At 42.8% G+C, this 26937-nt stretch overlaps 1 protein-coding gene across 1 annotated transcript in view; it reads left to right on the top strand.

Moving 5' to 3' along the window:
• C4H11orf49 (chromosome 4 C11orf49 homolog) overlaps positions 1-26937 on the top strand; it is an 85234-nt gene that overhangs the window by 53713 nt on the left and 4584 nt on the right. Inside the window, 4 exon segments of the mRNA XM_030481279.1 lie at positions 16043-16127; positions 21833-21918; positions 24391-24586; positions 26147-26256. Coding sequence (XP_030337139.1) covers positions 16043-16127; positions 21833-21918; positions 24391-24586; positions 26147-26256 — 477 coding nt within the window.

Genomic DNA, 26937 nt, shown 5'->3' with positions numbered 1-26937 from the left:
TCAGTGATAATCTACCTAAATTAAGGAGGAAAATATTCAACATTGGTTTGCAACCAGACCCATAACTGAAGGATCTAGCTAGTGCTGCCTAGCTGACTAAATGCATGACTGTCCCATGGATATTCTGCACTGAATGGGCAATAACGTATATCTGGGTCTCTGATTACATTAGGTACCCTAATTCCCTTGGCCTTCTGTGACAGAAGAGTCTCTCTTGACCCAAAGTCTTCTGCTTTGAAAGTGAAAAGTCTGAGGGATGTAATTTAAGAGAACAGGACGAGATTGTGCCTGTCTCATGTAAATAAGAGGAAGTAAGTTGCTTTGCCCTATAGGTTCTACCTCAGCTCTAGCTAACGTTCAGAGCAAGAAAGGTAAAACTGCACATTCAGCACTGCAATTCCTCATAAGAAATGGGAAGACCTCTATTGTGTGCCACACACCAGCAGCACTGGGTGCACAGTGGGAGTTAGCAGTGTCACAGTTACCAGGCTGGACGAACCTCTGAACTTCCCTTGTGTAATAGTAACTATTATTATTCTTCAGTATCAGACCCGATGCAGGATGGAATCATTGTTTACAAAGCATGCTGTCATCTTCCACCTGGGAATCATGCAGTGTTCCTCCAGCCACTTCCATATTTCACTTCTCTGTGTTAGTTTGCCTCTGTATCACAGATCACTGGGCTTTCCCTGACAAGAAACCAGCCTCTTTCCCTAAGGAATCTTAACCTCTTTCGGGGAAATGAGAATGCCAGTCCTTTGGGTTTTAGGGTTTTGTTTGTTTGTTTTCAATCTCCGTATAGGAAAGTGGTGGTATCTTTTCTACCTGAAACATGTGAGAGAACTAGTGTCTTCTAACTGCTGTCCCAGATTTTTGGGGATAGTATCATCTTTGTTAGCTCTGTTTGTAACTCTTCAATTCTCTAGATTGTTCATTCATGCCATGTTTTCTATTCCCATTAATACTTGCAGGCCATGATAGCCAAGTTCAGAAAAGGATTACAGATCTCCATTTATAATGTTATATATCAACTTTTAACTTATTAGAAAGTGCCTCAAACATGAATAATTAGACCATTGTATTCTTCTCCTGTATTCCCAAGCAGGGGAGGAATTGTGACTGAATCCCTGACTTCCTATGTGCTTTTATCTTTCTGCTTAATAATTCTAGGTACTATTTCACCTGCTTTAATTTCATCCGTGCATTCAAGAATTGTTTTCCTTCCATCTTTTGGACATTTTGAGTCGAATATGGCCATTTGCTGATATATCATTATCACTAAATACTAATGTTGTTTGTATTGCTCATCTTGTTTAAGTGTTGTATTCACACTTAGAAAAAATAAAATACTGTAAAGATGAGTAATAAATTATATTTGTTTTATAGAGCACAAGTTTTATCTAGTCAAAACTATTCTGCCCCTATTCCTGTTTAGCATCTGAAAGCACATTATTGCATCCACAAACTCCACTCCTGTATCTCCACATAGTCCTGCTATACCAGAGACTTCTAGCAGTTGTGTAGGTTTCTTTTTGTTTCCTAATAGGTATAACAGGAAGTATTTTCATTGCTTCCTTTTAACATCTAGAATAGTTAACATTTTTACTCAGACATTGAAATTAGAACCTAATCTGTCTAGCACTGAAAAGCTTTCAAATGTACACTGTATTCATGGAAAGACTTAGAGTCATAGCGACAGCAGTTCAAAAAGAAAAGGAAATCTGAAGAAAAGCCCATTAAATCCCCAAATAATTCACTGATTTGTTACTTCAAACATTAACAGCAAAGCAAGTAATGATGCTCTTCCTTGTGCTGTGGCAGTGGGTGCAGAACTCTGTGTCCTTCATTCAGCAAAAGTCTGTTCTGGTCACAGCTGTGTATACAAAGCTGCAAGTGAAAATGAGATGTACACATAAAGGCTCTCAGTCTATTTCCCTCTGCAGCACTCATCTGTTTGTTCTTTACTAAACCCCAGAAAACATCCTCCTAAAAGGAAAGAGCAAAAGTAAATAGTGAGATTTGTTTTTTCCCTTGATAAACATGTCATGCAAAGTGACTTTCCAAACATATCCCATTTAGTGGAGATAATTTGGAAACCTTGAACTTGAGCATTGTTTGTTGCCCACCAGCATGGATCCTTGAGGCCCCTATTTTACCTGTCAGAGCTCGTAAGTTAAGTCTTGTTTTGGCACATGGACCCAGGTTTTCAAGTCCAGAGAGTCACTTCTGTATTTCTCTAATAACTAAGGAGCTATTTCTTATAATTTGTATTTGTCTGGTGAACATAGAATCATAGAATGGTTTTGGTTGGAAGGGACCTTAAAGCTCATCCAGTTCCAACCCCCTGCCATGGGCAGAAACACCTTCCACTAGAGCAGGTTGCTCCAAGCCCCTGTGTCCAACCTGGCCTTGACCACTGCCAGGGATGGGGCAGCCACAGCTTCTCTGGGCACCCTGCTGAGGTGCCCAGCTTCTCTGGGCACCTCAGCACTCTCATAGTGAAAAATTTCTTCCTTATACCTAACCTGAACTTCCCCAGTTTAAGTCTGAACTCATCACCCCTTGTCCTATCACTACAGTCCCTGATGAAGAGTCCCTCTCCAGCATCCTTGTAGCCCCCTTCAGACACTGGAAGCTGCTCTGAGGTCTCCATGCAGCTTCTCTTCTCCAGGCTGAGCAGCCCCAACTTCCTCAGCCTGTCTTTGTGTGGGAGGTGCTTGAGCCCCCGATCATCCTCATGGCCTCCTCTGGACTTGCTCCAACAGCTCCATGTCCTTCTTATGTTGGGAATACCAGAACTGTATGCAGTACTCCAAGTGGAGTACTTAACTTTTTTTGGAGGTGCGATGTTTTCTGCTTTCCTTTGGGATCCCCTATATGTTAATAATTTAATTTTTAATCTTTTAAGAGCTAGAACTACTAGTTTAAGAGCCCTTTGTACTGCATGTAGGTGGGGAGTTGGAACAGCAAAGCCTGAAACAGATCCAGACAGGAGATAATTCATGTGAAAGACAAATGCAAGGATGAATGTTACCTTTAAACATGGTGTGGAAGTGAAAGGAATATGAATTAATACATTTATATATTATCCCTCCTTTTACCATCCATTTCACATAGAGTACTACTAAAATGCAGCTACATCTGATGTAGTGAATTTAGATACAGTTCTTTAGCCAGAAACACCAGGAAGCAATTTTTTTCCCAACAGGGCAGCATTAAGAAACATTTATAATTGCATGGAGCAAATAGGACTTCAGCTTTTAAGCTCTGCTTTGAAAGATCCAGCACACTTCCTTTGAGTCAAGAACATATGCTGAAATCCATTACATTTAAGTACCTCTTCAAGCTATATTGCTGTGTGATTTGCACCATCTGAGCTTCAGACTTGCTCCAGAAGTCTCAGCATCGAATGGGGGAAGAAGGGCAAATGTTGCAGCAAATAAAAGGAACATGTGTTTTATAAGCCTTCAATGGCTGGAGATGCTTAAAGAGCAGCTTTCATCTTGACTCCCACTCTGAGGATTTATCATACTTACATTTCCATGATGGGTTTTTTTGCTGAACAGTCAGGATATTGTTGCATAGGAGACGAAGAAATGTAAGTGAAACCACAAAGAGTACAGTTGTGTTACAACAATGTCGCTGAGGCCCCAGCTGCTGGTAGAGGTTAATGCAGTGTTACTCACTATGGATGGCCCATCTTACTGTTGTCATTGACTGGGTTAGTCAGCAGTAACTGTATTTGGGGTTTCAGGATTCCTGCCATCTTTTATTCCAAGTAAGGGCAGTCCTACATCTTTTAGAGGTTGCGTTTTGTTTCTTCTTTGCGTCGTCTTCTCAGTAGCCTACATCACAGCAGCAATCCATCCACAGAACACTGATCATGCTTCCTTGATGAGAAATCACTTGCGTATCATATCTGGTCAAAATCATTTGCTCACCACGCTAAGCTATCATCCCACCGTTAATCAGTTAAATGATATTCCTTTTTATTGCTCTGCCATAAAGAACCTTACAAAGGTCCCGAAGAGCCTGACCTCATTATGAGGCTGAAAAAGATTAAACAACTGAACTCTATCTATTTCCACTTTCTACAAGCCAGGATTACAGTATGGATTCATCTCTACATTTGTCCTCCAGTAGATGGCCTTTTTTTCCCCTCTAGAAAGCCCTGTGCAGCAGCAAGAAAGTGTTCTTTTTCTTTCTGCAACAAGAGTCGCTCTTTTGTCTTGTTTCTTACACTTCCCTGATTACCATAATATATGCATACCATCAGTGTTAGGGCATAATGCTGCAGGATTTAGGGCATTTGCCTGATCTTTCCTCCAGCAAAATATGCTTAACTTGTGGTTCATGGTAGATGGTCCATGGAAGTGTATTTAGCTGTAAAACAGGTGGTGTTTTCAGTTAAAGTTTGACAAAGACGCATGATGTCCATGAGAAACTTTCAGGATTAATGGACATCTGGAGAGTTTAGAACTTGCTGGGCGGAAGCTTAAAGAATGTAAACTAAAAAAGTAGTTTCATTATTTAGAAATTAACATCTGTATTAAATTCTTATTAAACATCAATTTCTCCCTGTGGAATACAGAGAAAATGAACTTATTTCCTCCTCTCTTTTTTCAGTCTTTTTTAGAACACACAGCTCACTGGAGCATTGCAAGAGTTAAAATCAAGAGTTACAGAACGTTAGCCAAAAGCATACCCTTAAAAGGGGTAGTTGGATGCCTCGTTGTTTCAGGTTTCTCTTAGTGCATTCATTCTGTTCTGCATTCAAACCAGTTCTGTAGTGGTGGTCATTTATAATCATTAATCTAGCTCATTGATATTGTAATGGGCTCCAAACATTCTGTGTGGAGCTTACATGCTCCACTGCATTTCCTTCTAAATAACTAATGATGACTTCTTCAGTCTTGTCATTAACCAGATTACCTTCCTCCAGCCTGTTCTCTCATTGATTTTGTTTGGTTTGAGGTTCATTTTCTTCTGAAGTTTTTACACTTAGAAAAGAGACTCAGTATCGGTGTGTTTGAGAGCATTTTACATGACTGAACAACGCTGCCCAAGCGGAGGTCCAGATGCTGCAATACTTATTTTTATGAATAGAGGCTTTAAGTGTTGACTCAGAGGCTCCTGAAAACAATGTCCTTTCCTTTCAGACTGGGGTTTTTTTCAGCATTATAATTTGTGAAAGAAAACTGGAGAAAACTGGCCAACAGCCTGGGTGCTTGGGATTATACTGCAGAGCCTGTATATAAACCTATATACATAGGTTTATATATATATATAGATACACAGTAAAGTCAAAGAATGGCCAAGACTATGAATGGATTTCAGTTCTTGGAAGATTCATGGTTAGTAAGGTGGTCACATTGTTCCAGGTGAACACAAGTGCACAGGGAAAGATGTTCTTTGTGGATCACAACCAGCTTCTTGAGTTTCAACCACAATGAGTTGACTGCTTTGCGTCATTGCATACTGGTGACACTCTTGGTGGTATGTGGGATTCTCCCTTCTTCACAAAGCCTGAACTTGTCTCTTTTATGGCTGGGCTCATGATGGACATGTTTCAGAGAAGCAGTGTCTTAGTGCCTGCTGTGATGACAGCGGTTGGTGAAGGTGCACTTAACTGTTCAAAACTTCTCAGTGCATTATTTAAGAGTCGATGTGGAGCAGGGATAGGGGGAGACACACAAGGCTATCCTTGATTATGATCTAAATGATGCTGAAATGTTTTGTCTCTCTTCCATGGGGTGTTAGTAGCAACTGCACAGTTCCTTGAAAGCCTCTTCCTAACCAGTAGTTAAAAGTCGAAAGTCCAGAATATTTCTGTTTCATTCATTGTTCTGAGAAAATGGTTGACTGTTCACTTCATGCTTTTCCATGCCACATTGAAGTCTGAAACACTTGGGAGATTGTAGGTATTTGAAAATACCTGATTGTACTGGAACTGGTTCACTGAAACCTTTCATTGGTGTTCCCTGGAAAGGTTAGGCTAGAAAGAACCCAAAAGTAAAGGAGATCTACAGCAATCTGCAGCATTTCCATAGTTCAATGTATGTTCTCCTTAATCTCCTTTTCTTTTTAGGCCAATGTCACAGCTTGCTTCTGCTCCCTGACCATGTGAGCATGACACAGATGAGCTGTCTGCCAGCCAACTGTATTTCTTGGGGCTCACAAAGCAGAAAGGAAATACCATACAGCAACTGAAGACTGTGTGCCTCTCCCTGGCCATAGTCCCATTATTGTCACTAGACCTAGTACATATCTGAGGGAGGAGGAGTTGTAAGGTCCTGTATTGCATGAGATGCAGCTGCATACCACCTGCCCATTTACTCTGCCCATCTCGTGATGTGTAGCTATGAATTCTTTAGTTGTTTTGAAGATCTTAAGCTTAATGACAACTTGTTTTCTTGACTAGAGGCTGAGCCACATCTTGGCTAAAGATTATTGCTGCTGTTTGAGAGCTTGGGGAAATGTTGATGGTCCCCTCCAGTGAAGCGTTGCCGGCATTCCTGTACTTCACTCTGAAATTGCTGTGGGTCCCGTTTCAAGTGGTTGAGCAGTCTGCCCCCCAGATGGCCAGAACTCCAGCGGGAATGTTTGCTCCTTATTGTTTACAACACCAATTAGTTCTGACACTAGATTTATTATTTGCTCAATGAGTGGCTGAAAACTCCTCAGAGTGAGGAAAAATCAACCGTCAAACAAGATAGAACTTCATTAGTTCACCTCTTGCTTGGAAGATCTGCTAGTTACCTCTTCAGTGACATTACAGTGAGGAAAAAATCATTTCACAGTTGACACACAAAGAATGTTCAATGTCACAGCATTTCAGTTATAAATTACTCTCATTCTGAAATGGTACTGGATTTCTAGTTTTCTAGTCTATCTATCTTAAGAGCCAGTCTTATGTTGGTTTGGTTTGGTTTTGCTATGCCTGTATTTGGTAGATTAAAGTACCTCTTACTATCTGGTGTCATTTCCCTTGTAACTACCTACAGACCGAGGATTACCAGGGGTGATCTTTGCTGTTTCACAGGCTTATAGTTACCCAAGAACATACAGCATGTTTATAATCACACTTCAGATGCTAGGACATTCTTAACATTTCTTGCATGGCTTTTTAATGCCTCTGAAACATGAGGGGAAGTCATACATTTTCATACTGTAGTCCACAAAACTAGCTGCTTTGTTTGCTTCAGGCCTATGTGCTTTGAAGAAGGCTAAATGTCCTTTTGGATCAAACTCAATGAGCTGAGCATATCTTTAGGATTATATGTGCTTCAGAGTATGCACGGAGCTATCATTGCAAATGTTAAAGAAAACTGCATGAAGAAAATTGGTTGTCCAAGTGGTAAAGAAAGTTTAAGCCACTATCTGGTTGCTGTAGTCAATAATGTACTGGAAAATTTAAACCAGGCTCTTTTGTTTGTCATCTTCTATCTTCTTTTGGTACCTCTGGAAATACTGACAGAAGTTGTGACTGCTTCTCCTTTCTTATTCTTGCACTTCAGGAACTCTGAATTCTCTAAGCTCCAACTTCATTCAAAGTCCCATTCTATAGTTAAAACAAGAACTTAAAGAATTAACAGTGTCTTTAGTGTTGCGTTAGGTATAGCGTTAAGGTTCTCAAAGTAGGCGGGAAGTTCAAACTTGAGTTGTGTTTCAGGCTGTCTGTGGATTCAGGAATCCCACACTGCATCAGTTAAACTCTTCCACTATTGGAATGTTTTCTTTACAACCATGGGAGCTGAGCACTTCTTTTTATGTTGCTAATGAAAGTTTAAATTGTTCAGTTTGTGGATGTGCCATGCTAGCCACATAAGCATGCCAGATGATAGCCTTGGACTGTGCCTTTGGCACAGCTCATCCTGCCCTGAGTAACATTCACTCAAAGCTGAAGTAATGCTGCCACATGAAACGTTTGATACTGAAAGGATAATTATGGGGAATTTGAAAGGGACTAGAGAATGATTAAAGTTTATATAAACAGCAAGATTCTGGATTTTGGGGATAGAATTGGAGCAGTTCTGTATAAATTCTTTTTTTGTTGTTTTTGTTAATCTGAGTGAGTGGTTTATTGATAAAAGGGCTCAAGATCAAAGCGCAGGAAAACAATCACAGCAACTAGAGGGTTTTCTCTGGGTCTGCTCAGCCTGGAGAAAACAAGGTTCAGGGGGGATCTGGTCAATGTATATAAGTATCTGAAGGGAGGGTGTCAAGGGGATGGGGCCAGACTCTTCAGGGTGGTGCCAGGCAATAAGACAAGAGGCAACGGACATAAACTAAAACATGGAAGCTTCACCTGAGCTTCCATGAGGTCTTCTCTACTGCAAGGGTGGCTGAGCATTGGAATAGGTTGCACAGAGAGGCTGTGGAGTCTCCTTCCCTGGAGATACTCAAGAGCCATCTGGACACAAACCTAAGTAATGTGCTCTAGGTGACCCTACTTGAGCAGGGAGGTTGGAGTAGATGACCTCTGGTGGTCCCTTCCAGCTCCAACCATTCTGTGATTCTGTGATTTTCCTCTTTAGAAACCCTTCAGCTCACTCAAAATACGATGCTGCTGGAGCTCTGCCCATACTAACCCCACTTTTCAGTGAATTTACCATTCATACGAGCTGTCCAGATTCCCCTCAAACAAATAAGTTCATTCTTCACATCAGCTGCAGCTGAATCTTTTCCTTTTCACCTGAGTGCCTCAAAACTGGCTTTCTGCTCAACCGCAGTGCTAATCCCCTTTCACTGTTCTCTCTTGCAGCACTCTCCCAACAAATCTTTTTAGGTCAGTCTGCTTAGCTCTCCACTATATTTATCCTGAGTCTGACACAGGTTGAACCAGGCAAATCTCATAAATCTCTGTCACTCTTTGCTTTTTCACATCATAAGCTGGGTCTTTCTACCTGTTGTCAACAAGTCACCTATCTAAGCCTGCTGTTTGCAGCCATGTTCCTTTTGTAGGGAGCAAAATATCTTGCTTGTGAAGATTCCTTGCCTGCAGCAGCACCCTTACATCTGGCAGGATTTTGCTAGTGTTCCTGTAGGACAGCAGAGGCAATCCAGGGTGTAGCCATGCTGCAGGTACCCTCCTGGAAGACACCCCACACACAGAGCCAAACTAGCAACCCTGCATTCTTCAGTTACCTGCCTGCTTTTGCTGTCATGTCACACACGAAGTCTTCCAGATTCCTTTCCTGAGGATGCCCTGGAATCCTGGGAGGACCTGAATGGTATTAGTGGAAAGAGTAAATGGGGTTTGTGAATAACCTGATCTTACCTGCGTGATTGGATAGGAAGGATGCCAAAAGGTATGTCTTAGGAGAGTGTGTCTGATAGCAGGGTGCTCACAAACCACCTCAGCTGGTATAGTGCAAGTACAGCCGGTAAAGCCGAACCTGCTTTTCATTAGGAGGATCATTAATCCTGTGGCAATGCCTTGCATACATCCTGGACTTTAAGAATTAAAACATCTTAAGTGGGGAATTACCTGAGCATGTCTAATAGTTTCTCTCTGCTGAGGAGGGGAAGTTCTGCTCTCCTTCTCCACCTGGCCATGCTCTGCCACAGCTGGCTTTACATGAGCTTCCATCCGGTATTCCTGAGAGTCAGCTCAATTCACTAGCCCAGGAAAAACGCTGAATGTTCTCAGCAAGAGGCCTGCTGAGTGCCAGAGCTGGTGCAAGGGGTAGTAGAACCACATGGCCAGCAGCAAGGGAGGGGGAAGGAAAGAAGAGAGAGGCGTGAGCCTTGCCCCTTTCAGCAGACTGAGGTTGTAGGTTGGCCTGGCTGCTTGTTGAGCTTCACCATCAGGAAGGCAGAGGTATTGCATCCACTTATTGAAACTAAGACATGGGGTTGTTTGTATTTAATGAGATTAAGCCAGATGTTGGTACAAAACCACATAGTCTTTTAAAGCTACTTATGTCCAAGACTCTTTGTAAAGCACAGATTCCTATGCTGATCCATGAAACAGGTTTGACCATTACCCTCTTTAAACTATTCACTAGAAAACCTTCCTTTAAAAAATGAAGTTGCTTTTTAGCTAACCTGGCAGGAACCTTTGGCTTCTAGTGCATTTCCCTGTTGCTTAAAAGTGACAGGTGGGTCTCCCTCAGTTTCCTTCTGATTTTCCTATGCTCTAAGGACTATTTTCTAATGATTGTGGGAGCTTCAAGAGCAGAATGAATACTGCTACACACATCTTACATGAACACGCTTATACAACATAAGGGCAAGGGTGTGGGTGCTTATTCTTTATTGTTTAGTTTAGCTTTATGTAACCTTCCATCTCAAATTGTGGGGATAATCATGTGAGCTGCTGGTTTACTTGAAAAGTAAGGAAAATCAATTGTTAAAATTAGACAGATGCACGTTCTGGATCTGGCTCTTGTTTATTTTATATCTCCCCATGTCAGTGGAGAAAGAGAATTAGTCAAAGAAACAGCCTTTAAATGCTTTCATTCTGTTGCAAATTCATATTTAAACAATCATTCTCACAACTAACAGGAACAGAACAGGTCATAATAGCTCATAAAATCTCTCAATGCAAAATTTTATATATTATTAATGGAAAAGGAAGAAAACTTTTCATTTTTTAGACTAGAAAGTGTTCTGAGGAAGAAATGGGGGTTTTACACAGCTGTGTGTCACGTAGGTCCTACACATGGATTAATTTTCCTAGAAGTCCTGGCTTTCTGGTTGTTATTAGCACTAGGTATATGGAGGAAATTAGGCTATAGGTATCTGGGGAACAAGCCATGTGCAGAGCACGGGCTATTAGCCAGATGTGAGTTGTGAAGCTGCAGTAGTATCAAACCTCATGTATGTATTTGGGTTATTTGGTACAACCACAGCTCCTATAGACAGCACAAGAACATCCAGATTTATTTTTAGGGGCTTTGGTTTGGTTTTGTTCTTTTCTACAAGCTTGCACGAATACAGAGAGAATCCTAAGGACGTGATGCTTACTTATACCAGAAACTTTAAAACCTAAAGGCCAGGAAAGACTCTCCCAACACTTAAAAGAAATAGTTGTTATTTATTGGTCTGTTCTCTTTTATATTTCCAGGAGGCTGATTTACAGCTCTATGGCTTTATGGCTCTTGAATGACTTCATGACTGTGGTAGAAAAGCAACCTGTGGAAACTCTGTGTCCTACCATAACCCAAAGGGGAAGGCTACAGTGCCCAGGGCTCCAGCCTGTTTGGATAGCGGTTGTACATAAAAGATGATGGGAATAGGGAACTTTAATGTATATTCATCAGGCAATCTTTGAGTTTCTGGGAAGTGACTAATGTGACTTTTTGGGGCAGATTTCATACAGGAAATGCAGTAAATACTCTCCTACTGCTTTGGGCATACTTAGAGCTGTCACAGTGTTGTGACAGATTGTAGATAGCTACTTCTTGTGCCAAAAGCAGCCTAGATACAGCAGCAATGACTGCAATTCAGGCTAAGTCCTAAATATTTATTGGCTTCCTGGGTAGATTTTACAGCCTTCACTGAGCTCCAGGCTCCTGTGGCTAGGCTGCTGTCAGGATGAAAGGTAACTAGTGTAAAGAAAGCTCAGGTGTGTCTATGCTTCACTCACAACACTGACAGCAGCATAAAAGCATCATTTAGCATTCTTTGAGTTTGCATCACTTTGGGTCAGGTGCCATCTGTCAGCCACATAGAAACCAGAAACGTAGCCGGTAAAAACAGTACTTGTTTTATTAAAAGTCAGGAAAATACAAACAGTTGCCTTCGTGTTTCTCAAAGATAAGCCATTTTATCCAGAAAGTGGTGTTCATGTCCTATGGGCAAGCTTCCTTCTCTGCTATGCCTCTGAAACATGAGGAAGTGTTTGCCTCAGGCACTAAAAGACTATAAACTACTCACAGACAGTAAGATTTGTAGGGAAGAGTCAGGATTTTGCTAGTGGCACAGTAGCAGCAGCCGAACAGGATGGGCAGGAGTTTGAAGAGAAGTACAGCAAATACCATGACTGAACAACTCTAACCATAACACTTTTCCTCTTCTTCTTAGTGAACTTAGTGAACTGCTCTTTTAAAATCACTTTGGAATTTGTTATTAGTTGCTTTGCAGCAGAAGAGCAAAGTGTTACGTTCCGCTGTAAATCAACATGGTTTAACATACAGACTGCAATCTCTCTCCATCCTCAAGCATGTGGTATGACCAAGTTTGTTCCACTGTGAGAGCATGGTCGAGTGCATACAGCTCCCTGCCCTGCGCTGTGGGGTCAGATTTAAACTCTCCGTGATTTCCTTCATTTGTTACTGGAACTTGAGATACAGTAATTTGTGGTAGCAACCAAAGTAGCAGTTGTGGATTGCAGTTTTCACTCATTCTGACTGGTACCTTCCTCCTTCTCTTTCTTTCTTGATCATGAAGCATTGAACACTATTTACTCAGCTGTGGCCTGGAGACAGGAAGGAGCAATGTGGTCGTGCACCAAAAGTGCCCTTGTTTATTCCAAGCAGCTCTTGGCAGACAATATGGTGCATGGGCAAATGTAAATTTTTGCATGGTCTTCACTGACCTTGCAGTGGGGAATAGGAAAACAGTCATCATGGCAAACTGTGGACACCTCCTAAGGTCTGTGGTGATCCCCCTTCCTGTGTAATAGGTACCCATCTGCAGTCTGAGGAACTGGTAGGATTTATTGGTCAGGCGCCTGGGGTATCTACAGGCTGAGCTGTGCATGAGCTCCTGCATGCTTCAGGGACTAACTTGGTGCTGTTTCTCCAGGCATAAGAAGCAAAGGGCTTCTTCCTTCAGAGAAAAGTCTTCTCTGCACCACTCGAGCTTTGTGTGCAGTTCCCATCTAAATCGACCATTTGCTCAAAGACTGAAACTGCAGTTAATTCCACTTTTATTTTAACTTCACACTCTGATCCCTCAGTGACATGGGTTAGTGGTGGTCTTGGCAGTCCTGGGATAATGGTTGGACTTGATGATCTGAAAGGTCTTTTCCAACCTACTTGATTCTATGATTCTATGTGCTGGCTGCAGAGGATCTCTGCCACCCTTTGCCAGTCTTTCTGAGCAGACTTCTGCTTTTGCTCTATGTCGTTCTGTTGTTTTGTGATGGAGGAGTAAGGATGATGCCGTGAGTGGGTATGAAGAGGGAGGAGAAAAAGACAATGTAAATGATTGTAAGGTTTAAAAGTGTGTCATTTCTAGCAAGGGAGAGATCTCCATGCCTCAAAACTCATGCTTGCTAGAGCCCACGAACAAAGTGCAACCTTCTCAGGGAACCTCATCCTCAAAAAAAACCTTAAAGTCCTTCACCTTCAAGGGGAGCAAAGAGAAGGCTAAGAATTAATGAAAAGTGGCTTTGCTGCTGCAAGTGGGCAGATTATCCTCCTAGAGCCTGTCTGATCTGAATGCATGAGGGGTGCTTTGTACGCTGCTTGACACCACACTGTGAAAATCTAAAGGGGATCAAAGCAGAGCAACAGATATGAATGGGGTAGGGAGGGAGGGATGTAGAGGGTAAGATACGCTTAAAAAGGTTTAACTTTAGTTATCAGTTCCATAGATTAGGTAAGATACAGTATGAAGAAAGAGTTATTATCATCATCTGTTGACAAATGAAAGGAAAAAATAGTGGAGAGCAAGAGGTTTAAGGGTGCATAAACAGGAATTTGAACTTAAGCAAACAAAAAAATGTAAATGGAGTTTTGCATAAAGCTTCCAAAGACTCCTTCAGACCAACGTGTAGATTCATTAGACAAAGATGAGAGGTTTAATTCCCAGCATTATTCACAGTTACATTTAGAAATCCTTGAAGAGTAGTTGTAAGAGGTCCATGCTGTTGTCCTCTTCAATTACGAGCAAGTGCCTGTTTCAAAAGAGCCTTTTTATGCCCAACTTCTTTGTTTTCCTGTAACCCACTTCCTACGTTGATCCTGTTGAAGATGATTTTATGGAACTTGCTTGTACCTTACACAGAAAGGTATATGCAAGATAGAAGTTAAGAAAACAGAGAGTTTTCTTAACTGATGACCAAAATCTCTATTGCTGTAAATGACTGTTGATCTAACAAAATAACACAGAAGAAAAACTTCTTTCCTCTATGAAACAATGAGCTGAAAATTCAGTTAAAAATGTGCATCTTCCTGCTCATGATAAGTGGGACTTTTAAAATAATATCCTTTTGCAGTTTTACATAAAATGTGGTGATACTTTCCTTGATGACTTTCAAGGAACTCATTAGTTAACATTGCAGGAGAAAACCCCACCATTCCACTGGATACCATCACTGAGCTCAGATACACACTGACTGAAGGACCAAAGTACTGTTTGCAATAGAGAGCAGCCTCTGATTTGTGTTTTAGTAAGAAATGACAATGCAAAGTTACAGTGCCCTCCATGTTCTCCCAGACATCTGTAATTTCAGTGCAGTCATAGAAATTTAATTCAGCTCAGCTTTCAAATACTGGAAGAAGATTGATTCTGATCTATTTATCTGTACAGTAGAATAGGTTGCACAAATTCTTGGTGTAATTCTGCACAGGCTGGGACTTCCTTGTGTTAGAGCAGAGGTAGCTTTTCCAGACAGAGCAAAATCACCTTTTCATAGCATCACCCTAAACCTAAGCTGCTTCATTAGATAGAAAGTCCACCCAAAAGCAGTGCAAAGTGTAGCAGTCTAGAGAGTGTCTCTAATGGATGCCAAAGAGTCTGACAACAGCGTTATTCAGCTATAGGGTTTCCTGAACTAAAAACAGTCATTCTGGCCTCTCTTTCCTCTGCTTCCCTGGCCAAAAATGTAGGTAAAGGAAAAGTTTGTAACTTGATTTTGGTGACAGTCCTCCTGGACTATTTCTTTAGTCAGCACTGAAAATACTAATGTGGCTGGGTTGGATGTTGCAGTGAAACGTGCCTTTGGTACTGCATACCTGCCTCTTGGAGCATCAGACAAGGGGTGCCATTTTCCCTTTCCCTCGCTTTTGTTGCTCTGCCAGGCTGCGAGGAGTTGTGGAGGTATCTGGGACAAGGTTGGTTATCTGGATGGGAGCCTAAAGAAGGCCAAGATGTGTCTGTGGCAAAAGAACTCACACTCTGTACCTCAATCCTAATGGCTGTGCCCTTTGGATCCCCTCCCTGGCTACTGCTTGGCTCTACTTCCACCCTTGGCTCTTTCTTCCATACTTTGCATTCTTCTGTATATAGAAGTAGTGCAAAATTGCTGCTGTTCTGCAAGTCTTCTGAACTCCAGTCCGCAGCCTTTTGGACTATGAACATACAATCATGCAGGGCTTTTTGACATCAGCATGTTTCCATTCCCTTGGGATCCTATAAGCTTCCCTAAGAGTCACCTCTTTTAGACTCCTGCTGAACCACAGAGGCCTTTCTGTACCAGTCTTTCACAAAGTTGCTCTCTAAAACATAAATCATTTGATTGGTTTTCTTGTGTTTTTTGGATCTTCCTTCTGTGCTTCCTATAATACAGTGACCAGATTTGTACACATTATTCCAAAAGAGACCATCCAGCTGCCTTACCGAATGCCAAAGTAATAACGTCTGTGGTTTATACACTGCAGCCTTCCATACACAACCCAAACCCCTTGTTTGTCTTTGTTACTGCTGCCAGATGTTCTGCGGATGGTTTTCAGGCGTATTGTGGTGAATGACACCATGCCAGTGAATTTCAGCAAATTTAAGCAACTTTGAAATGATTCCTTTTTCCACATGATTATATTCAAGTCAAACCAAAGTGTGTTCTCACTTGAAACTGCCCTGGTTTGGTCACCCCTTTTTCACACCGAATCACTACCTATTAGTTTCTCTACAGGAGTCTCTTCAATAGGATTTCCCCTTTATCAGGCCTCTTTCTGATAGTCTTTGCTGGAAACTCCATGTGAAGAGCCCAGATCTGAGGATCTAGGGAGCAGTTATATTGTAATTACTATCTAGTCTACTTGAATTGAGAGTAGAAGGGAATATGTGGGGTTTTTTTCCTAGAGAGGAAGCAAGGGGAGGGAACAGCCTGTAAAAGAATTACAATGTTCTCACCTCTCTTTTCCTGCAGATTTGCTGACAGCACAGGAATACCACTGCCTGCTGCAGCTGCTCTGCCCTGACTTCCCAATGGAACTCACACAGAAAGCAGCAAGGTGGGTCCTCAGCTTTTCTTCTCAGGCAAGATCTGACTTAGGAACTAAATCTGTGGGTAAAGGTATGGACAGGAACCTTCAGCTTTTAAGATTTTGGGGAAAAGAGATACCATGTTTTGAGGTTAAGAACAGGGTGTTTTTCTAGCAATGGGAAAGAGTGTGTATTTAAGGTATACAGGGACTGAGATATCAGTGCAGAATGCTGCTGCTGGCTGTGCATTCAGGAGGTGAGTTGCATATAAAAGAATGCTAGCCAATGTGTTTTTAACTGACATGATTTTATACTCTATTTCAAATACTGTTTACCAGCTTTCAAATATGTTCCCCTTCACCCCAGCTTTCTCTGGTTGATCACGTTTAAAAGGTAGTACCCTCTGAAGGATTGCCAGTGTTTTCAAGTACATTAGTTAAGAACATGGTAGCTAATCTATTTGAAATTTTAGTTTAATCTAGACAAGGCCTAAAGCAAATAGATGGCTCAGGGCACTGATAAGGTGATATAGAAGTTTTTACTGATAGTGCTTGCTGGTTCCAGTCCAGCCCAGGCAGTTGATTATTAACTATCTGATAGTGAAAATGTAATAAGGGATCTGCATGTGTAGGGGTGGGGGGTCAGTTCAGATCTCAGTAGGAGTGCATGTGCACACACACAGAAACATATAATCACAGCAAGATTACTGAATACATGCTCTCATTCCCAGCCACCTCAGCAGAGGGGGCATGGAAATGTGACTTATTTCATGGACCTAGGTATGACGTTTGGAAACAGGATCCAGACCCATGATCAGGATATTACTGCTGCCTATGCTGATCATGGCCTTAATAATGAAAAGGTTCTCATTTTCTATTTGTCACTCTCTTACCTTTCTTTAGCATCAGAGTCCCATGAAAATTATAGTAAGAAAGGAAAGTGAAAAGGGAAGTGTTGTCCATCTGCTAGTACTTCACTTGGCTGATTCTCTGAATTCTTCCCTGGCTCCTATGTGCAGCTATCCAAATTGAACTGCAGTTAAAGCTGCGTTGGTTCAATTAAAACTAAAAGTTGAGCACTGCTCTCCCCTCTAGCTCATCAGTGAGCCTTTGGGGCTCCACAGAGTACAGTTGCTTGGCCTCCAATGCCAGACTAAGAAAGAATGCTAACCCTGTAGCAGGGATATATCTGCTGCTTCCTTTCATGGAGGTACACAAGCACCAGTCCCGTGCACTGGTGTGTATTTCATAGGCTTCCAGCTGAGCTGAGCAGGAATTTGTGATGGTGCATGAGACTTCAGTGTATCTACACATGTTCTGATGTTTGTGTCAAGGAATTTAATCCACAGGGCTGTTGTAAACTAGAGGCCCCATTCAGGGGCCTGCTGCGCTGGTGTGTGTGTGCTGTAGAAACAGACAAGCAAGCTTTGGGAGCAGGTGTTGGAGGGAAATGAGATCTCTGTCAGAGGCACCCAGGCTCAGGTGGGGATGACCTCACTCCTGCTTTTGGCTGGCTGGAGATTGACTCACACATTGCTATTATTCTGTTACAAGCTGATGTAGCTGAACAATCATAATAAAACTTGTCATATTTCTAAACCATCTTTCTCTTCCCTTCCAACTGTTGCTCACTCTCTTGTCCTTTTTCTGCTCTACACTTCCCATTGTCCTTGTTCTCTGCCAGTTAGAAAGATGAACTCTGCAGCCTGTCTTCCAGCACCAGTTGACTGAGTCCTTGCTAAGCATGAATGTCACATGCAAACCCACTGACATTGTTCCTCCTCCAGTCTGCAGACTCCCAATGGTTCAGTTGCTTGGAAAAGGAGTTAAATAAAGTAGCAGCAGGAATAGCCACAGCATTGACTGATACAGCCAGGACTGTGAAGAAGAGAGCAGTAGTAGTTGTAGTCTCAATGCTGCGTGACTGAGATGATCTCACGGCACAGTGCACTCCTCTCTCATCCAGGAGCTGTTGCTATGCACTGATAACAAACACTGGGAGTAAGATTAGGAATGTCAGAGCAGAAGAACAGAGGCTACAACAATATAGGTTTTGTTTGCATGACACTAGAGCACTCTGCTTTTCTGTTCCTGGTGCTACACAAATGCAGAAGTCATACCCAAAGAAAGAACCAGGCTGTCTGTGTCCGTGAGATTTCTTGGATGGCTTTTTTCTCTTCAAAGGGTTATAGCCATTAGCAGATTGAAGATCTTAATCTACAGAGATACCTTTGATCTTCAGAGACACCTTTTGGCTTCTGAATCTTGAAATTGCAGAAGGACAGAACATGAAGGGATTTTTCTGGTTTGATGCCATGATTTCAAGATCTGTACCTGAGCACCGACTTTTCCCTTGTAACAGAAACACAAGGAACTCACTGCCCACATTGGAGTGGTGAGAGCCGAGTAGTTCACAGCTCCTGTGCTGCTTTATGTGGTATGGGAGCTCACGTTGCACTGATCAGTGCTAATGGAAGTAGGGCTTGCGAGTCTGTGCCTCTGTTACTAAAAGATTGCCTGAGGGTGCAGATCTTGCCCTTTTTGTATGATCTTGCCTATTTTTGCCTCCATGTATCAGTAAACAAACCAAGTCCCTGAAGGCTCATTTGAGCCAGCCCGGCCTTAAGCAGATTGTGTCAGTTAGCCTTTAATGGTAGCAGAGAACAGTAAAAGTCCTTTCAACTTGCCTGGTCTAGAGTTTGTCCTGGGGACATCCTGTCTAGTTGGAGATTTTAACCACAATCAGTAGATCATAAAGTTTCCCCATTGGCACCGCAGCAAGGCTTTCCTACCAGCCAAACTCACTTCAACCCTGGAAGACCACTGTACATGTTACCAGAGTCCCTCAAGTGTAGGCGTCTTTCTCCAGGCCTTTCCAAAGCTTCTCCTTGATTTTCATTATTCGTTGAATGCCGCTACTAACTTTGTAAATACATCTGTGCCCTTAAGGGCTTAAAGTCTAATTTGGACAAGAAAGAATGAATAAAGAATCCCTTGAAATATCAGCTAACTGACAAACTCTTTTGAGTTGCATTTCAGGCTTCCAGGACCTGCTGTCTGGGTTACAGTCCATGGCTGTAACGATTCGCTCCTTGCCAGCTATTTCAGGGAAGAGGTGCAGATATGATGCTCTCCCAGCTTCCCTGACTGCTCACTCAGCTGGCTATGTAGGGAAATAGCCAGCTGCTCTCAATCTCCTTATAAATGATTGTATTGGATTTAATGACCTCTCAACATTTCCGGAGTGCAGGCTCCTGGGCCAAGTGCAGTCAGTAACCCAGCACCAGAGTGCACCTGCTTCTATTTAGACGCTGCTCCGCCACATATGTGCTGTACAGCCTTCCTTAGAGGCTCCTCGCTGTCTTTAACAGCAAGAAATGTCCAGCACATTCTCAGACCTCTGGCTACTTCCTCAGGCTCTCTCCTAAGTAAAACACTGGGACTTGGTGCTGCAGAGCACAGCTGTTGACTGTAGCTTTAGATTCAACAAGCAAAATGAGTCGATTGTCATGAAGGTGATGTAATATTGTCTCTCTGCATAACAAATAGGTACAAAATCCTCTCCACTGTTGTTCTGCACCTCCAAGATGGAGAAATACACTGGCAAAGGCTTCAGAGCTTGTGCTTTGAGGGTATCTGGGAGGCAGACCATCATTTCAAAGGAGGGAGTGCAGCTCATCAGCAACATGGCCAATTGCATTTCCAGTGCTTAAATAGTGGTTGGAAACACCAGTGGCTGAGCAGTATTGCTTGAGAGATGAAGATGCTCTGCCTGCCAGCTTCAAAGCCATTGCCTTGATGTGGCCACTGACAACCTCAGTAACATGCTTATTAGTGAGAATTAAGAACTGAAGCTACTGCTTCTTTAGGCAGGAGGAGAGGAGGCTTCTGGAACATAATAAATAAATCAGAAGCACTTTGACATCTTCAAAGGGTTTTGTTTTAAATACTGGCTTTTCTCCTGGGGACCCTCTTAGCCCCAGTCTTTCTTCTTTGAGAGAATTAATTCAAGCTGCTCTACATGTTTGATTTTGCCACAGTGAAGAGAACTGGTCTGAGTGGCAGGGAAGTCTTGCAAGATCCTGTGACTCTTCTAGGTCAGCCTCCCACACAGCTCCCTGGAGTCTTTTATATGAGACAGAACAGCGTTTCCCTAGCAATGTGTTTAGACCGTTGATGCTGAAGGAGTTGGACCATGGATTGTATTTGGCCTCATGTTCAAAAGGGTCCTACTAAATGACCTATACTTTGGCTGTAATGAAGGCTGTAATTCTTGTATGACATGATATGCCAGATGCTGACTGTACAGGGTCAGTAGACCTGCACGCAGTTGAAAAGAAGCACAACTGCCTGTCTTTAGCATTGCCTGAATACTCTGGTTTTGGGTGTTTTCTTCTGTTTTCCAGTCTGTCACTGGTCAGCCCAAGTTTGATTTTCATTATATCATAGAATCACAGAATGGTTTGTGTTGGAAGGGACCTTAAAGCTCATCCAGTTCCAACCCCCTGCCACGGGCAGGGACACCTTCCACTAGAGCAGGTTGCTCCAAGCCCCTGTGTCCAACCTGGCCTTGAACACTGCCAGGGATGGGGCAGCCACAGCTTCTCTGGGCACCCTGTGCCAGCGCCTCAGCACCCTCACAGGGAAGAACTTCTTCTTAATATCAGATCTAAATCTCCCCTCTTTCAGTTTGAAGCCATTCCCCTTGTCCTGTCAGTACATGCCCTTGTAAGAAGTCCCTATTGTAGGCCCCTTTCGGTAGCGGAAGACTGTTAAAAGGTTTCCCCAAAGCCTTCTCTTTCCCAGCACAGAGACTGACCTTTTCATCCATATGACCAGAGCATTGGTTTTATTTTCATGTTTATGAATGTTTTTGCCCTAACTTACTTCTGAAATCCAGAGTTTTTTCATGAAAGGAGGAGTTGGACTTTATGGCCTGTGGCTGATACTTTCCATATTCATGAAGTATGCTTCAAAACAGGGATGCATGTGGCTCCCTACATGCACCTGGGGCTTAGCAGAGAGAAAGAAGACATTGTCCCTGGCCCAAGAAGTCTTCAGTTTCCATGAAATTTGACCTGATAGTCAAATTATAGACTTGATTGATAGATAGGAAAAGAGACTGATTCATTCATCAGGAAGGGAAGATAGGATGTTCACGGTGCGTAATTAGAAAGCTGATGGTTGGTGCAATGTTACTTCCTCTGTAGTCAAGTGGAGTTTGACTACAGCTTTTAGCCTTATGAATCTGAAAATATCCCACTTTGATGAACTCTGATGCACAGAGGAATAGCATAAGTCTCGTTCTGCTCACACCAGTCTAATACCTGTGTAACTGTCTTGTCTGTAGCACAGTTACTCTTTGTATACCCTTGTGAACCAGCCTTGTAGTTTTTATGCCAGGGCTTGTTCCATCGTGTCCACCAGGCTTTGAATGCTCAACATCCATGTCACTGCTCTATTTACACTGTAGCTGAAGTGTGTGGTAGCACTGACATTCGGGATCTTCTCCTCACTGAAGTGCTTAAGCTGCCTTCATTGATGTTAGGATGCCCACATCCATGCAGCAGTGGGTGTTCCCATTCCTCTCTCCTAACCTCCTATACTGGGCCAAGCCAGTAGCAATCCTCAGTTGCACATAGCTCCCTAGCTGCAGTTTCTCTAAATGTGGGATTCCTGCTTACAGACATTAGTTCTTTGGTAGATACTAAACTGTTTCTCTCATCTTGTCGTAGGATTGTGCTGATGGATGATGCTATGGATTGCCTGATGTCTTTCTCTGATTTCCTCTTTGCTTTCCAGATCCAGTTCTACTACTCAGGTAAATGCTGGGAAGCTCCTGAATTCACCCACCAGTATAGCATTACATCTTTACAGCTTCCCAAGCCCTGTGCTCTTTTGAAACTTGTAAGGATATGGGTTTTCCCAGGAAATATATAGATAATGGAATCTACAGACAAAAGTCATCACTGATGCCAAGAGATTAGAAGGCTTCGTAAGGAGGTTCCCAATTTTTGTGACTAACAAGATACCTGTAACTGTTATGATTTAGACATGTATTAGTCTTGAGACATAAATTCCCAGCTTTATCTAGAGCATGTTAGCACCTAACAATTAACTTCTACTAGGAACATTTGTTTTTTCCTTTCCTTAATACAACCTTAATTTCCTTAATTTCTGCCTCTGGAATATTGGTCCCTGCTGGAGATAGGGTAAGAAAAGCCCAACCAGCTGGTGCCTTGAAAGGAAAAGGAACTGAACAATTCTTCCCCCTAATGCTCACTCAACTATGAGCTGATTTCAGCTCAAAGTGTTTCTGAGCTGGATATCATTTCCATGGGGTTAGGAACCCATGGAGTGGACTCCACTCACACGAACTTCTCCAGCCTCCCCTTGAAATCACATAAACTTGTAGCCTCCAACCTTTTGGCAAGGAGTTGCAGGTCTGCCACTAGTCCCTCTGGTTTGGTTTGAGAGCCCCTAGTTGGAAGTGAACAGTTAATCCCCATCTACCTTCTTCAGATTGTTGGTCATTCATCATATTCTACCCCTGTCCCCCTGTTTGAGTTTTAACTAGAGGGGATACTTCTTTTAAAATTCCTGACAGGAAAAGTATAAATCAAATGATCAAATTCGTGTGTTTGTGTATATTTACATATGCTCACCCACACGTATACCTCTGTAAAAATCCCCTAGACTGAAGTTCATGAGACAAGAGGGAGGAACTTGAATGAGCATTCAGGTGCTTGTTCTGCACAGGGAGACTGCTTTAAAATACAATGGCCTGTTTGTCCCCCTAAAATGCGGTTGAGGGAAGGGAACCTCATTCAGGGAACTGCTTAAGTGGGAAAAAAAGAGGGAAGCGTTTCCTTCATCAAAGTTAGCTATGCTCCCAAGCGCTGGGGACTGCTGGGGTGCCACTTCTATCCTCGCACACAGCAACACAAGCTCATGGATTCCTGTCCACTCGCACTGAAATAGCTCCCTCTGATGGACGTAGCTCACGGTTGGCCCCGAACGGGCAAAAGGGGGGAGGTTTGGATACTGGGGGGCACTGGGTAGAAGCTGTGGTGGGGCATAGTCTGTGGTCAGAGAGTAGACTTGGGTGGCCTGATGATCTGATCCAAGCTGTCAGCTCCCATCTTTCTAGCAGTTAAAAGTCAGCTAATTAATACAAAACTCTCTTTTTCTCAGTACTTGTCTGTGTAGACTTCCCTGTTAGTCCCCTGTGCATATCACAACATTATCCCTGACAATTTATCAAAGAAAAACAGTTCAAAACCCAGTGACTTGGGTTGGGCAGAACCAGGCTTGTAATGCCTTGAGCCAGGGACAGCAAATGCGTTTGGAAAGTTGTTCTCTGCTAAAACAAATATTTCCACTGCGCTGCAGAGCCTCGGCACAGCCTGAGGGCCCGCTGACATCCTGCCTTCCCTCCCCAGCCGCCTCACACACAGCGTTACACTTCCATTCAGTCGGGGCTGAAATGCCACTGGAATCCTCACAAGCCCTCCCTTGTGTACACACACTCCACCATCCCATCCCTGTCCTGCTCAGCCAGGCACAAGGCACACACGCAGCCTGTCATACGCTCTCCCACCAACCCACACACATGCAAACCACTCCAAATGGAATCTAGATTTGTAAACTGCTGACCACATCCATAAACAAACTTGTTTAAAATTAGACTCTTGCAGTAAACAGTGGGTAGTATGAGGAGCCTGGGGAGAGGCTTTCTGCCAGCTCTAGCCCTGACCTGCCCTGGCCCTTCCTCTAGATCCCATGTTATATTTACTTTGGAGCAGCACAGAGACAAGCTGGGATACAGCCTGGAGCCCTGACTAACTCCCTGTCCTCCTGTTGCGGTTCCATATAGATGGTTCCTAACTTGGATGAGTTCTTAATCAGTGGCAAGAGATGGAGAAGGAGAACTATTTAGGCTTTGCAAACCAGTTTCGTGTTAAGGTTAACTTTCTCATTCCACTGTTTTATCCATGTGCCAGCTAGCCTCTGTTTCCTTGAGAAGAATCTTGCTCAACAGAGTAAGTGGCCTCTCATAATCATCACGACAGGAAGAAGCCAGCAACTTCTATGGAAATGGCTGTTTGTGCCTGTATAATTATCTGATCTGGCTATGCAGGACATTGTAATGTTGTGCTTATTTCCTCTCGGTGCTATGTAAAACACTAAAACACAGAGCAGGGAATGACAGTTTAATCCCAGGTCTGGTAGGTCAGGAGGATGCTTTACTGGTTGTAGCCCTGAGTTTTAACTAACCTTCTGTTTGTTTCAGAGTTCCTGGAAAGTGTGGCTGCTATTTATCAAGACCTACTGGCTGGTAAGAATCCAAATACTGTGATTGTGCCAACATCATCCTCTGGGCAACATCGGCAGCGCCAGCCCCCAAATGACTGCAGCCCACTTGACGGGGTAGAGGCATCTCTCTTCTACCAGTGCCTAGAGTCCTTGTGTGACAGATCAAAGTACAGGTATGAATGGAGTCCAAAACACAGATTTGAAGTCTGTGTCTCTGGAGACCCTTTGTAAGGTTGGAGCTATGATGAAATACAGGACTTTGAACAAGCTGTAACTCCCAAACAGATCTCATTGGAGAAGTCTAAAGGGAGAGATCACACTAAACCACTTTAACCAAAGGAGAGGAACAATTTCATGCACCTAAGAAACATGGGATTTGAGCTGGTTCTTGAAGTAATGGATTTATTTGGGTCCCTGCTTTCCTTATCACTTCAGCATTGACACTTTCATCCAGGAGAGGCCCACCTACCACCAGGAGTTAACTAGAGGAGATAAAGAAGTGCAGTTGTGTTCTTGGGTGTTGAAGCACTGGAAAGGCCCACTGGGGTGGATGGAGTTCGAAGCCTTAGTACCTAGACAAGATCACACTGCTGGTCTGTACCCAAGCCTATGATGGAGCTGATCTCCAGTCACAGATCCGAGGCACGAGACTATCCTTAGTTCAGCAGGGGATGGAGTAATATCAGCCCTCATATTATAGCTTTGACACTTCATAGTTTCTTGCAGGTAGCAAGCACATGCTGTGCTAGAAAGTCATGGGTTAGATCCACAAAAAGACTCAGGACACAAGTTCCACCTGCATCCTTCTTTAGGTGCCTGAATCCAAATTTGTCATCCACAAAATTACTGCTGAACTGCTGCCCAGTATCATAGATAACTAAGCATGGAGATGCCAGGTTGTTTTGTTCTTTTAAATAACAAAAGCTCTGTGTTCCCTGTATGTCCTGATAGATTCAGATGGGAAGGACACTGTGAGCCCATCTGGTACATCAGGCTCTGCTCAGCACTGTGAGGGGAGCCATTCCCAGCCTTTCATCCAGTAGCTAAATACTCAGCCAGGCTTTAGTAACCACCTTTGCCTGATGGATAACACAGCCCACATGCACTGTTCAACACTTCCTCTTCATGAGGTAGTTTTATTTTGCATGAATTTGTTTAAGAAGTATTAGGCAAGAGCAGGAATTACTATGATAATATTGCTTAGAAGTCAGGGCAAGGGGTTAAGGTGAGTGTAGAAGAAGGGGACATGTGCATTTAATTCCTACCTAAATACTGTTTTCTGACATATTTAGGCTATCATCAGAGAGGTTTTCCTGCTCCTTGGATGACTATAACTATGATAAAAGGGTGATAACACCACAACAACCCTCATGAAAGTTTATTGTCTTCTAAAAGAAAGGATTTCCCAGTTGATTTTGAAAGAACATGCTAAGAGTGGGGCTATGTATGCCTTTGAGTGAATTTAGGCTTTTCTCCCTGTTCTTGGAATGGAGACAGGTAAGAATGCTCCTAGGGATGTACCTCAGCTCAAACATCTTGCTTAGTAAACAGGGAGCAGATGCAATGCTAAATAAGCAAGCTGGTGGCTGTTTGTTTTAAACTGAGTCAGGGCAACTTGACAGTGTTAGAACAGGTAACAGGGTTTATTTCTGTGGTTTGAGCTGGGTCTTGGGAAGAAAACCCAAGATGATAATTTAAAAGACAAGATGATCTCTTTGTCTTCCTTTTCCTAGCTGTCCACCTTCTGCTCTTGTGAAGGAAATGCTGAGTAGTGCACAGAGACTGACCTTCTATGGATTCCTTATGGCACTTGCGAAGGATCAGGGGATCAATAGAGCTCTAGGTAAGACTTTTGAGTGGTAAAGCTGTAGATTTTCAGTCATTCTGCATTTCTGGGCAATTTCCTCTGTAATTATGCTCCAGATTTTACACTGTCAGGAAGAGGGAGGGAAAGTTTTTCATCTTTTTGTTGATGGATTAAACTTTAAAATGTAACTGTGCCTTTGCTGTCTGCTTGAAGCTGTGGAGCTTCTTCAAGGATAAAAGTAGCTATGAAATGCTGCGCTAAGATAGCAGTGGTTTGTCTCTTCAGTAGCTGATCATTTTAGCAGAACATTTTAACATTTGGCTATAAAGATTGGGCAGAGGAGGTCAGGAGACAAGTGAGGTGGTGGCTGCTGTTGACAGTACTGAATTCCCATCCTATGATTTAGCCCTTCATTCTCTCACAGATTTCAAGTGACTGCTCTCATCTACAAGAACACACTAATGGGAAAACCTCTGCTGCCTCATTAACTCAAAGACTGAAAGCCCAATCTTTCCCAGCTCTTCCCCATCTTCCATTGAGGCAGTGTGATCTAATGACTATATTCATCTATGGCCTGCTGAAAATCTGGTGGTATCATAAAACAGAAAGTGCCACAAAAGTCTGTACCAGACCGCGGTGGGAACCAGAGGGATTCCCAAGCAGCATCTCACTGCTTGTTTCTGTGCTGTTCTGGTCAAAGTTGTTCTAGAGCATGGA

This window comes from Strigops habroptila, chromosome 4 (genome assembly GCF_004027225.2).
Source record: "Strigops habroptila isolate Jane chromosome 4, bStrHab1.2.pri, whole genome shotgun sequence".
NCBI classification, from domain to species: domain Eukaryota; kingdom Metazoa; phylum Chordata; class Aves; order Psittaciformes; family Psittacidae; genus Strigops; species Strigops habroptila.
Note: the sequence above shows the minus strand (reverse complement) of the source record. Positions and strands in the feature narration are given on the sequence as shown.